This window comes from Papilio machaon, chromosome 17 (genome assembly GCF_912999745.1).
Source record: "Papilio machaon chromosome 17, ilPapMach1.1, whole genome shotgun sequence".
NCBI lineage: Eukaryota > Metazoa > Arthropoda > Insecta > Lepidoptera > Papilionidae > Papilio > Papilio machaon.
In genome coordinates, this window is record NC_060002.1 from 1,075,932 (window position 1) to 1,088,249 (window position 12,318).

Genomic DNA, 12,318 nt, shown 5'->3' on the forward strand with positions numbered 1-12,318 from the left:
TTTCTACTGATGTTTTAACTCTACGCCGTGTGTTTTATAATGTGCGTTGAGTTGACTGCGAAGACGGAAAGATTTACCGCAGGAGCACGAGTGAGCTTTTTCTCCAGTGTGAACGGTGACATGCGCCCTTAATTCCCCGCTTCGTTTGAACTTCGCACCACATTTTATGCAGCTGTATTTGCATTCTTCTTGGTGAATTTTTCGATGCATCCGAAGCGCCGCGCTAGACTTGGACGCCTTGCCGCAAATGTCACAGACAAAGTCTCTGCTCTCCGAGTGGGATTTCATATGGTCCCGAAGATGAGCGTTCCTCGAGAAGGTTTTGTCGCAGACGGGACATGAGAAAGGTCGGTGTTTTGCATGTATGGCTTTGCTATGGCGAGCCAAGTTCCCGCTGTCATTGAACGCTAGCCCGCAAGTGTGGCAGCTGTATCTTTTCTCTCCGATGTGCGCTCGCATGTGCCGTTTCCACGATCCAAAGGAAATGTTTTTGTCACAAATATGGCAATGAGCGTACTTTTTTCCCTCGTCATTTGTAATCGTAATGGGTTTATTTATTTCTTTCCGTGTGTCGTGGGAGACGTCATTTTCGAGCTCATTTGCGTCCACTTCTACTTCGATCTTAATTTCCATCACACTGAAAAGAAAATTGATTTCTTTTTATTATTTGTTTCTCTAATTCGTCTTATATTCGCCTCAGGAATACAAACTGTTTCAATTTCACACACCGATCCTAAAATTATACGACCGAGGAGTAATCACTGATACTGTCCAACGTGATCAAACACAGAATCGTTTAAAAGTTGTTTGGGAGGTTCGCTTTGGTGCACTCTCTTGTAGTGGTGTTTGAGTGCCCGCAGCTGCCTGAAGGCGGCGCCGCATACGAGGCAGACGTGCGGCTTGAGATTGGTGTGGGCGAGCGCGTGGCTGTGGAGGTCGTGCTTCTGCCGGAAGGCCTTCCCGCAGTGCACGCACACATGTGGCCGTTCGCCGGTGTGCTTCAACCTGTGCCTCGAGAGGCCGGACCGGAGCCGGAACTTGGCCCCGCACTCGGCGCACTGGAACGGATACTGTTCGCTATGCGTTTTGAGGTGCACATGCAACGAGCCGCTCTGCGTGAACCGCTTGCCGCAATGCGAGCATACGAAAGGCCGCTCGCCGGTGTGGATTCGCAGGTGCTGCTTCAGGTTCTGCGTGTTGGCGAAGTTCTTGGGACAGAAGCTGCACGAGTGCCGGCGTAGTCGCTGGTGCGTCTCCGTCAGATGCCGCTGCAGACCGTTGGGAGTTCTGAACTGTTTGCCGCAGACGTGACACACGCACGGTCTTTCCCCTGTGTGAATTCGTTTGTGAAATATGTAAGTGTGCGCGGTGCTCAAATTCTTGTCGCATATTTTGCATGCAAAGAAAATCTTCCCGTCGATTTTTCTTTGCACTTCGTTTAATTCTAGTCTAGTTTCTTCATCCATTTTTCCTTTACGCATATTCCATTCGGTCAAATCGTCAAAATTATTTATATCTTGATCTCCATCACGTCTATCACCTCTGTCGTCATCCATTATTACTTCGGAATCAGTGGAATCCGTAAACTCTAGGTAATCGCTCGTATTTCTCTCGTGTTCTGTCGCATAGTGATTTCTAAAATTAACTAAAGCATTATAGAATTTTTTATACAAATCGTTCGATTTTTCACTTGCTATCGCAGCAAGAGGACGATCATCATTTTCAGATTCGTCGCCAACATCGACACTTTCACCTGATGTTGATAAAGTATCCAATTTAATATTTTTATTGGAATCATTTATAATTTCATTTTCATAAGCAATCCTCGATCGATATGTACCGTCGTAATTAGCGCTGCTGGGTGTCCATCTGCAACAAAGAACCCAGTTAATTCATTTCTTCCTCTTGTGCGTACTTAAGTGGTATTTGAGATGCGTGCTCTTTCGAAATCTCTTTGAACATATGTAGCATTCATATTTGCGAACGTTTAAATGTATTTCTAAATGGCGGTCCAGTGTATTTTTGGCGCGGTAAGATCGGTCGCAATATTTGCAGGTGTAAGGCTTGTCCCCGGTGTGGATTCTCTTATGGACGTCGCGTGCGATCCGCGAAGGGAAAGCTTCGCCGCAATACGAACAAACGAAACTTAAGATTCCCTTGTGAGCGATTTCCTGGTGACTCTTGAGACTGGCTTTACTCTTGTAAGTTTTACTACATCTATCGCATGGGTATTTTTCTGTGACACCTCTGTGACTTTTCATATGCATGAGCATGTTATATTTGTTTGAGAATGTCTTGTTGCATTCGGGACATACCGCAGGTATGTACTTTTGCCACTTGTCGCGCTGTTTAGCATCATGTTTGTTTTGCACATCGACATCTTTGACATGCAACTTTGTGATGTGATCCTTTAATTCATCTTTACCTTGAGCAGTAAAGCCACAACTTCTACAAGTGTTTGCTTCATTTTTCTTTGATGAATTTTTCACGTGTGCTTTTTCTAGATGTTTAACGAAGGTTTTGGTGTCGTGATATAAAATGTCGCAGCAGTTAACTCCGTCTTCTATGGAAACCTCAACATGTTGGTTCAAATGGCAGATGAGACGTGTTGGGGATGAAAAGGAGCTTTCACAAAAGGGACAATGGAATCTTTTTAGTTTTACTACATTTACTTCCTTTTCCGATTCAATGTCCGTTGTTAAATCCTCCGCTAACATTTCTACAATAGATACATTTTCTTTTATGAATGTTTCTATAGTTATGTCTTTGCAGTCATTGTTATGTTGTGATTGGATGTGTTCAACAAAGCTATCCAGTTTAGGAAATTGATTATCACATGTTTCACAAAGAAATTCCAATCCTGAATTTATCAAATCTGGATCAGCTATTTGGAAAATTTTAACTATAATATCTTTAACATTTGATACAGATAATTTGTTTTCTAACCTGAAATAGTTTTTCGTAATTTTTATTTATAAATTCCAGAACTTTTAGGATTGGATTTAATAAATAAATATAAAAGATTGAAATTACAGACATACTTACTTCCCTTTTTTGTCATTTATTATTTTATTGATTTTACTGTTTTCATCCTGAAAAAATAATTATTTAAAATATATAATTCAATGTCTAACAATCATGTTGTGTAAAGTAGAAATAATCAAATGACAGACTGCAAGAAATTCATCAAGCTTGTTCTTGAGTGCGATGTCGGCCAGAGAACAGTTTTCCACAAGATCATGCCAGGATATAAGTGTGCTGACACATTGGTAACAGACCACCTGTGGTAAAACATCTTCTTCTGATACCTGTTGTAAAGATAAATAGTTACGATTAGTGGATAAGTTCTTTTTGCCCGATTAATAAAAGGGTAACAAAGGGGGTTCTTAATGTTGTATCTAAATAATAAGACCAATTTTGGACATTGGGTGGGGGGGGGGGTGTTATGGGTTTTTTAAATAAATTAAGCTAGGATGGTTTATGAGTCAAAAAGTGGTTTCAAGTCTTTTGGATGTTTATATGATCACCTGAATAGGAAGATATTTGTGTATTTTATCAGCTAATTTATTCTGTAAGCCTTCTCCTATGAAGATCGGTACAACAAATTCTGTAACAGCTGCACAGGTGCGACAGACATTTGTGAAGTCATCAATATCTGAAATTAAAAAAAATATTTTATTCTACAATTATTAGTTATAATATGAAGTTAGAGCAAACATTGTAAATACTAAATATTGTTTTGAAACACATAATGGTCTTTTTGATTATGCAGGTAATATTTTAAATATTTTTTTAAAACAAATACATAAGTACTTACTTTCGAGGTTGATTCGACTTGGACCAGCTTCATTTTCATTTTGCTTATCAACTTCTTTAGAAGGTTTTGATAGAATTTTTCTTTTCGTGTTGTTACTCATTGTACTTTATGTTAGAATTACCTAATAATTTCTAAAATAAACTTTCGTACATTCTGTTTGGAATTGTCAATATTTTGGCGGAAGAAAATTATTGACTAATTGAAATCAACGAGAACATAATCCTTATGTCAAAGAAATGTCATAGAGTTATTGATTTTTAATATGTTACGTTCCGTTATTTCAATGTATTTTCTCGATAATTTTTAATGGTTACAAGTTTTATAATCTTACATCTTACTAATATTATTAATGCGAATGTTTAGATGGATGTATGGATGGATGTTTGTTTGAAGGTATCTCCGAAACGGCTCAGTAGATCTTGAGGAAATTTGGAACAGATGTAAAACAAGGCTATTTTTAATGATTATTTAATACCGCGCGGACGACAGTTAGTTTCTTATATTTTTAGGCATATGTATGCAAATGTAGGCGTAAGGCCCTAAGGATGTTACAAAAAATCGAACGAAAAACATGTATATTTCATAATAATTGAACTCGACTCACATAATGTTTGAAGTCCGAATCGATTCATTCACTTTAATCGATGTTTTTACCCAGTCACCTCACTACGAAGCTACAACTGATAGATTGAAGTGGCCTTGCCGATAGATTAAGATGCGGGTCTGAACTTGGAGCTTTTTAAAAGCAAAATAACACAAAGGCTTCTGCTACCTCCATATGGGCACTGAGCACTTATCATTATAGAAACACGCTTAGCGAATATCTATAAAATATCTAAAATCAGTTGAACCGCCTTCTTTACATCCTCTTTCGAGAAAAAAAAGAAATTAACATAAAGCCTTTATTTACTTTTAAATTATAAATACATATTAAAATTATAACTAACAGCATACTTAAAAAGCTTCGGCATAATTTATTTTAATAAAAGAACCCACAGCGAAATGTTAATTTTGTGTTGATTTTTTGAATACCGCTCGACCAACTGTTGCTACGACCGCAGGTGTCACCATCATCGTTTTAGCCTTGTACGTGTGAATCACTTGCTGTAAAAAAAAAATAAGTTTGTCTATGAATATCATACGCATAATAAAAATTATTACACAATTACATTTTAAAGAAAATAGTTAACAGTGTTCTCAGGGGAAGATTTGTCTGAGAGGACTCAGAGGAAGGGGAAATATCCTCATTCTGTGTGTCCCCTTCTTTGTCGATTTAAGGGAGGCAACGCATCTGCCAGTGAGGGTTTCTGTGGGCAAAGGTCGCGTTTGACGAATTTAGGTGGGCGCTTGCTAGTCTAGTACTCTACTAGTCTAGTAGTTTAGTATCGGCGATACGTCTTAGTTCGTAATAAAGAAAGGATTGGCGTATTGGGACAGGAAATATTATCTTTCTCTTCCCAACGCATTGACAGCCTGTTATACATTTGTCCATGGTCGCTTTATTATTTTAGCCAGATCATGCGAGTGCTTGCTCATTAGTCACCTTATAATAGAGTGTACTACGTACCAATATCAGTTTGATGAGGAAGACTGCAAAGGTCAGAAATGATATGGTCATAAGAGCGCTCTCAGAGGAGGGGAATTCAAGGTGACCTCGAGATTCCACCCCTGAGGCTCTACGTCGTCGGCGTTCGTCTGCATCATCAGGAAATGCAGAGTCTATTCTAGCTTCTACAAAAAAAGTTAACGTTAGTTTTATTTGTCTCTGTGGATGACTATTGCCCGAATACTGAAACGTCACTTAAATATGTAAGAGCGTCTTAAATTATAAGACCACGCTTAAACTCCAATATGGAATTTTCGTAAGTCAGTTAAAGACGTATCTCAACTTTGATGCCACTCAAGTCGTACCATGCTTAAAGGCCACTCAATATCACATTTCTTATACTGGATCGTCACTCAACGACATTTTGCTGTCAAAAGAACTGTCATGTCGACTTAAGTACGCCAACAATTTAAGAGTGGTCGCGGGCTATCTTAAAAGTTAAAATCTAAGGTGTTAACATGTCACAATGTTCGTTCCCGTACTCCTCCGAAATGGCTTGACCGATTCTCATGAAATTTTGTGAGCATATTCAGTAGGTCTGAGAATCGGCCAAAATCTATTATTCATACCCCTATAAAGTTTTTTTTAACTGCGCACGAACGGAGTCGCGGGCGACAGCTAGTATTTATATAAAAATGCCGACTGAACGAGAATATATCGAAATCGCAAATAGGTTTGTAGCGACATCTGTCTGCGCCCGCTTAAACTGCTTAAAAAGTGTCTTGATGATATTATGATTTATTAAAATTTTATTAATTTAAACTTGTCAAAACATAACGCCAGATGCTTTCCATTCTACAAAAGTATGGTCAATTTTTTTAATGTTTTTTATTTAAAAATACTTTAAACAGAAAGGATATTTTTTAACAACCTTCTTTGATTTTTGATTATTTAGTATTTTTATTTTAAAATTTCTTTACTATTTGGGAATGAACACGTCTTACAACTATAGGTTGTCCAAGCCATGCTGCGTGAAACGGATACGTAAAGTGAATTTTAAGAAAACGTAATCGAGAACAAGTATTTTTTATACACTCTTTGACAGAAAACAAAGGATGTTGCCATGGCGTAAAAATAATACGTCTACTTACGGAATCACGCGCTTACATGTCTTGATTTGCGTTTGTGTATACCACTTAAATTTTGACGTCTGTTAAATTGTAAGCAATGCTTACGAAAGGAGATATTTAAGTAACGTTTCAGTATTCGGGCATATGTTATTTATTTACACTTTTAAATTTTTCATTACTTTTAAATATAAGCATGTACAAACGCAGTTGCATAAGTAGAAGACATTAAGAAAGAAAGAGAAATAAAATTATACGTTCACCTTGAATGTGAAAAAGTGAGGTAAAGGATAAAAAGAGTCATCAATGTGTTATCGTGAAAAATTTTGCCAAGACCCAGTTAAAATTATAGGATAAATATTTAATTACCTATATTAGCCAATAAAGCATCTCTAAGATCTTCTAAATATCTAATTTTGCTTTTGAAAGTTCTTTGTGTCCCGTGTTTTATAGTTTGCGAAACCACTTTTAGAAATTTTATCAGCGTTTCCATTGCATTCGTTTTTGTTTTCATTTTATCCTCATGGTTAAGGGAGTTGTTTTGTTTGTTTCTAATATTTTTAACATCTTTACGTTCCAAATTAATGGTTAAATCCGGACATGGTGTAGTTACACTTTCAAAAATATTTTCCTTTGCACTACTTTCTTTTGCAATATCATATTTAAATTTTATTGTATTGTCTAAACGTTGCTTACTTTCTTTAGTATCAGGTCGACTATTAGAATTAATTGTTTTCGTTTCTAATACTACACTTTCATGTTTATTTATAGAAACGTTATCAATATTTTGGTTCATCTTCGCTTGATTAGCGTAACGATGATCATGGAAAGTATTTTGATCTTTGTTTCCAGTTCGATCTGGTTTTTCTGTGAAAATGAAACCTTCACGGAAAGGATTTCTTTCTATATTTGCGTGTATTCGTTCACTTGCTTGTATTCTTTTGACGTTCGGATTATTGATTCTATGGACGTGACCTTTACTCCACTGATGCTCCACAATTGAGGTATTACTATAAATATTTTTGCTGGTATCATAACTAGTAGGTTTGTATTCTTTTCGATAGTTCTGTGTTATTTCAACCCATTCTGTAGCCACTAGGAGAGGTAGAAGTACGAATACTATCATTTTAAAAGATGTTTTGTCTGTTTACATATTCTAAGTTGTGAACTATGTTACTGGCGACACGATTATGCCAGACAGTTACGCCAGGGGTATAAAATTTTGGCACTTTTTAAAGAAAAACCTTACAATGTCATTTCTTTTCAGTCTTTTCAGTGGAAATTGCGGTCACCTACGGTCTGTTATGGATGACCACAATACTTGGTAGCGTTGTTTTAATGAATGTGAAATTTTAACGATTAGAAAAGAATATAAATTTTTACACGTAATATTGTTTCAACGTATTAAAAATACCTTTCGCATTTGGTAAATTTAATTTATTTATTATTCATGGAACAAAATTTTAGAGCGTAAAGGTTGCTTACTCCTGGATAGTCTAAGAAGTAGAAGTGCAATTATTCGCTCTGTGCTCATGTCAAAGTGAACCGAAGCGTAAAATACTCGTCACCGTAACAGTAAAGACACATTTAATTTGAATTTTCCTGCCAAAACACATGTACAATACATATCGCCATCCTTCTGATTATCTTTAAAAAAATAATATGAAATAACAATGTTTTGCACAACTGGACGTGTTGACAATAGAAACTGACCAATACATCTATGACATGGATGACGAACCAATGGCACACAAAAGAATATTTTGAGCATGTCACAAATCAAAAAAGTCGTATGTGAAGTGATGTTGTGTTACGAAAAAGTGTGAAATTAATATTATATGAGAAGCGCACGCAAGTGATCCCTACCTGAATGTTCCCAATAATCACAAAGTCAAAATTATTTAACGGAGTCTATGACCTCAGTAAACATTTCACCACTGACTTGACCACTGTAATGGGCGTCGCCAGGGGAGGCAATTGGGGCAGCACTTCTTTAAACATTCTAAAAAGTATTATATTATATATGGTAGGTAGGTATATAACTTCAGATATATTCTAGCTGTCGTCCGCGACTCATTACGCGAGGAATTAAAAAAAACTTAGTTAGTAGTCTATGTGTACTTCCAGACTATGCGTAACCTTTATGTCAAATTTCATCGAGATCTAAGCAGCGGTTCTGTAGATACTTACAAACATCCATCCATCCGTCCATCAATCTAAACATTTGCATTATAATATTACTAAGATATATATGAAGTTTTCTAATTTCTACTTGTACGAATGTTATAAGAAATAAAACATAATATAAAACATTGGATAAGTTTATTAATTATATAATTATTTGTGATACATTCATCTTGTAAACTTATGTCACTTAATCTACTACAAAATGGACTGAATCATAGAACAATATATATAATTTAATTATCACAATAATAAAGTACTTTTTTAACGTACTAAGTCAGTGGTTTAAAAAACTTAAGTCATGTTAAGTACAAGTTACAGATTTATTAACTAAATAAACTATGGTCGCGATGGATTTAGTTGAAAACCATATAAAAAAATATTATTCTATGATTCAGTCTTTCGGAACTGTGTATCGTAAAGGTTGAGAAGTTAAGATAAATTCAACAATGTAATATATTAAAGAATTTGAAGTAATTATTCATTAAAAAAATTATAAGATTTAAAAAAAAAATTCAAAAACAAAAAAAAAAAATTATTTCTCCAGCGTTTTTTTTTGACAGATCGTAATTCTTTGCACAATTTTATTTGAAACGTTCTTTAAAGCGATACACAGTTCCTTAATAAAACATTTCTAATTTATATTATAAAAGTTGCACATTAAATTTTGTGATTTCACAAAAAAACTACATCAACATTTAACTTTAACGACAAAATATAATCTCATATTTGTTACTAGGATTCCACAGATACTAAAATTATTATGAACTATGTATATTGTGGTTGGTCCAAATATTTATACTCTATTATTTGTTAAAAGGAGAAGGAAAGATAGAGTAATACTAAGAAGGAAATAGAGAGAAATAAAAGCTTGAGAAGCTTTGAAAAGATGTTTAAAGGATATTTGTATAGATTTTATTTCATAGATTCTTAAATAACTAACATTAAAAGACAGCTAAGATGACTATAGATTAGATTATAGGCATAGACATTGTAAAATTATAATAAAAAAAAATACTTAAAATAAAATTTTTTTAAACGATTATGTAACTTGTATACTTATAAAAATCGAACTGTTTTATTGTATATAAAAAAACTTAATGTATACAATGTCAAAATATTTTGCATAAAAAAAGAGATCACAGTAGTTGGAAGCTTGCATTGCAAAGTATTATTAAATATTAAAAAAAAATCACAGAACTAATTTAACAGAAACTGCATACTAAAAAAAATATACTACAGACTTTTATCATATTTAATATGAAATTAAATAATTTCTGTTTAATTCTTGTTTTAAATAAAACACAGTTTAAATATTTCTTTTACATTAAACGTAACTTGGCATCAGTTTTATAATTTCATGCATTGAAAATGCCATAATCAATTAAAAAAAAAACACTGTTAAAAATATTTTGTATATATTGGCACTATTTTTCAATGTCAAAAATTCTGTAAAAAATATCGATTAAGTTGATTCGAATTTAATTTGTAGAAATTAATTATTAAAATAAATTTTTATATCTAATATTTTTTTAATAAAGGCCTTAAAATATAATTCGTAATTCAGAGTGATGAAATGGCATTTTTTGGATATTTTTCATCATTTAACAAATTATTTAAACATGCACAGATATATTAAAATCTTTTATATTACGCCTTTCAGATAAAAAGTAGCAATATTCAATCTCTGTAAGAAACATAACCTAAAAAAATCTCACGTAAATTTTAACAAAAAAAAAAAATTCTTCTTAGAGAAATACACATTGATAAATGTATTTTTTTTAAGAAAATCTTTTACCTAAGTACGCCATTTAATTAATCTGAATTTAGATATAATATTTGACACTAAACAATTGGCGGTATGTCAAAATTAGACTAAATGACTTACAACATAGTCACTTATTACCAGAAATTTCCACCGCTAAGCAACTTATCTCTCTTGACAATGTTATACATGTTTCAGCAGTGGAAACGCTTACAATAAACATACTAATGCAACAATTTCACCTATCTATAGCTACTTAGGCCGTTAACAAGAGATCTTAGTCCCAACTATCTACTTATGGCCTTGGAAATAGACTGAAAAGTTTTTTTTTATTAGAAATCGGTTGTAAGATTAAAGAAGAAAAGCTTTTGGAAGACCTGAAATATTTTTTTTGTATATTGTAAGAAATATTAAGTACAGTAAAGAGAAAGTTTCTATTCATATATCGCATTATGGCTTTATTATTATAAAATATGTACTTTATATGAGATTTTTTTGTTTACTTTTAGAGGCCTTTTATGTAATAAAACGTTGATTTTCACATATAAAAAAGTCGAAAATAGTCTAAAAGACCGAGATTTTATTCTCGCACATAGAGATTTTTCTCTAACCAGACTTTCTCGCTTATGGAGGTCGTCTTTCGGGACCTGACAATGACTCTCGCTTACGAAAGTTTCTTACTTATCCAGTACTTATCGAGATTCGATTGTACTATATTTTTGCAAATGTTTCTTAAATGAAAACTCATAGTTAGACAAACATAAATCAACATTTTTTGTTAATGTATTTGTCGATTATGGTCGAATTTAATTGAAATAAGAAAATACATTTTCACATTTCAATGGATGAAAATTTTATTTATTATGTATGGATTAATTTTGGAACGCTTTAGTATATAAATTCATGATATGAACATGTCTATTTTTAATTAGTATGATTACAGCCTTATAAAGATAAAATTGTTTAGATAGATATTTTTTTATGAAGAAATGCTGCCTATAGATGTTAAAAAAAAAACAAATAAAAATGACAAAAAAAAACTAGCTAACTATATAAAAACATTACTTCTGTTTAATTTTTTTTTTTATAAATATTGTTTAATTTTTTTTGTGTATAAAATTTTCATAATAGACCAAAAAATGTATGGATATAAAAATAATTATAATTTAATAAACTTTAATACGTGTAATTGTAAAATAAATCACATTTTAAATTATTATGAATATTTTTTTTTATAATTATTACGAATAAATAGGCCTTGTTATTTTGTACTTATGGAATTACCGAGTGTTTATAAATGTTTAAATAAAAAAAATATAAAAAAATAACATAAGCAAAGATTTTTTAATGTTTTCTTTATGTCGTAAATCCTAACCTGAAAATTCGGTTAAATAGTTTTATATATTTAGTTAAGATCTCACCTTAATTCTTAAGTACTAATATTATGTCAAATTATTTTTTTCGTGTTAAAATTTCCTAAAATAAATGTAAAATTATAATTAATAAAGCAGCCATAAACTTTGTCAATAGATAAATAAAGTAAATAAACAGGTTTATACAAGCTTTATATAAAATCTGTGGGCACAGCTGATCCCCCGCCGAGGTTAATACAACCTAAGGATTATTTTTAATGTTAAAATGTAAATGTAAATGTAAATGTATTTTACAATAATATTTGTGAATTGAATAATCAAATAAAATTAAATAATATTACATAAAAAATAAAATAAATAATAGAGGCATTTTTTCCATACAAATGCCTGTCTTAAAGATATTTCTAACGCTTTATCTTCACTAAAATTAACTTTAAGCTGCGTTTTATTGTTCTTGACTTCTTTGTTACGTCTGCAGATTTGCTGGACCTGGATAAAATTAATTA

General features: G+C 32.8%; 2 protein-coding genes and 1 non-coding gene across 3 annotated transcripts; all 3 read right to left on the reverse strand.

Moving 5' to 3' along the window:
- Positions 1-3: 3 nt before the first annotated feature.
- LOC106708871 (zinc finger protein 540-like) lies at positions 4-2,928 on the reverse strand. The gene is made up of 3 exons (XM_045681979.1): positions 1,912-2,928; positions 763-1,869; positions 4-655 (listed from the first exon to the last, which is right to left on the reverse strand). The coding sequence occupies exons 1-3, from the start codon at positions 2,715-2,717 to the stop codon at positions 4-6; spliced, it is 2,565 nt and encodes an 854-aa protein (XP_045537935.1). The 5' UTR covers positions 2,718-2,928.
- Positions 2,929-3,041: 113 nt separating this feature from the next.
- LOC106708870 lies at positions 3,042-4,028 on the reverse strand. The gene is made up of 4 exons (XM_014500455.2): positions 3,818-4,028; positions 3,528-3,655; positions 3,174-3,308; positions 3,042-3,092 (listed from the first exon to the last, which is right to left on the reverse strand). Exons 1-4 carry the CDS (start codon positions 3,915-3,917, stop codon positions 3,042-3,044), a joined length of 414 nt encoding a protein of 137 aa, XP_014355941.2. The 5' UTR covers positions 3,918-4,028.
- An 810-nt stretch (positions 4,029-4,838) lies between these two features.
- On the reverse strand, positions 4,839-6,703 carry LOC106708623. Its single transcript, XR_006756331.1, has 3 exons — positions 6,673-6,703; positions 5,385-5,548; positions 4,839-4,921 (listed from the first exon to the last, which is right to left on the reverse strand). It is a non-coding gene; the product is annotated as an uncharacterized LOC106708623 (transcript).
- Between the last annotated feature and the right edge of the window lie 5,615 nt (positions 6,704-12,318).

Bases quoted from the DNA above. Each gene is read 5' to 3' on its own strand.
- LOC106708871 (XM_045681979.1), bottom strand. From the start codon at position 2,717: ATGTTAGCGGAGGATTTAACAACGGACATTGAATCGGAAAAGGAAGTA. The intron at 1,870-1,911 runs GCACAAGAGGAA...TCTTTGTTGCAG, and splicing joins CTCAAATACCACTTAAGTAC to ATGGACACCCAGCAGCGCTA. The intron at 656-762 runs GTGATTACTCCT...ATAATAAAAAGA, and splicing joins GATCACGTTGGACAGTATCA to AATCAATTTTCTTTTCAGTG.
- LOC106708870 (XM_014500455.2), bottom strand. From the start codon at position 3,917: ATGAGTAACAACACGAAAAGAAAAATTCTATCAAAACCTTCTAAAGAA. The intron at 3,309-3,527 runs GTGATCATATAA...TCTTTACAACAG, and splicing joins ACAAATATCTTCCTATTCAG to GTATCAGAAGAAGATGTTTT. The intron at 3,093-3,173 runs GTCTGTCATTTG...TTATTTTTTCAG, and splicing joins AGCTTGATGAATTTCTTGCA to GATGAAAACAGTAAAATCAA.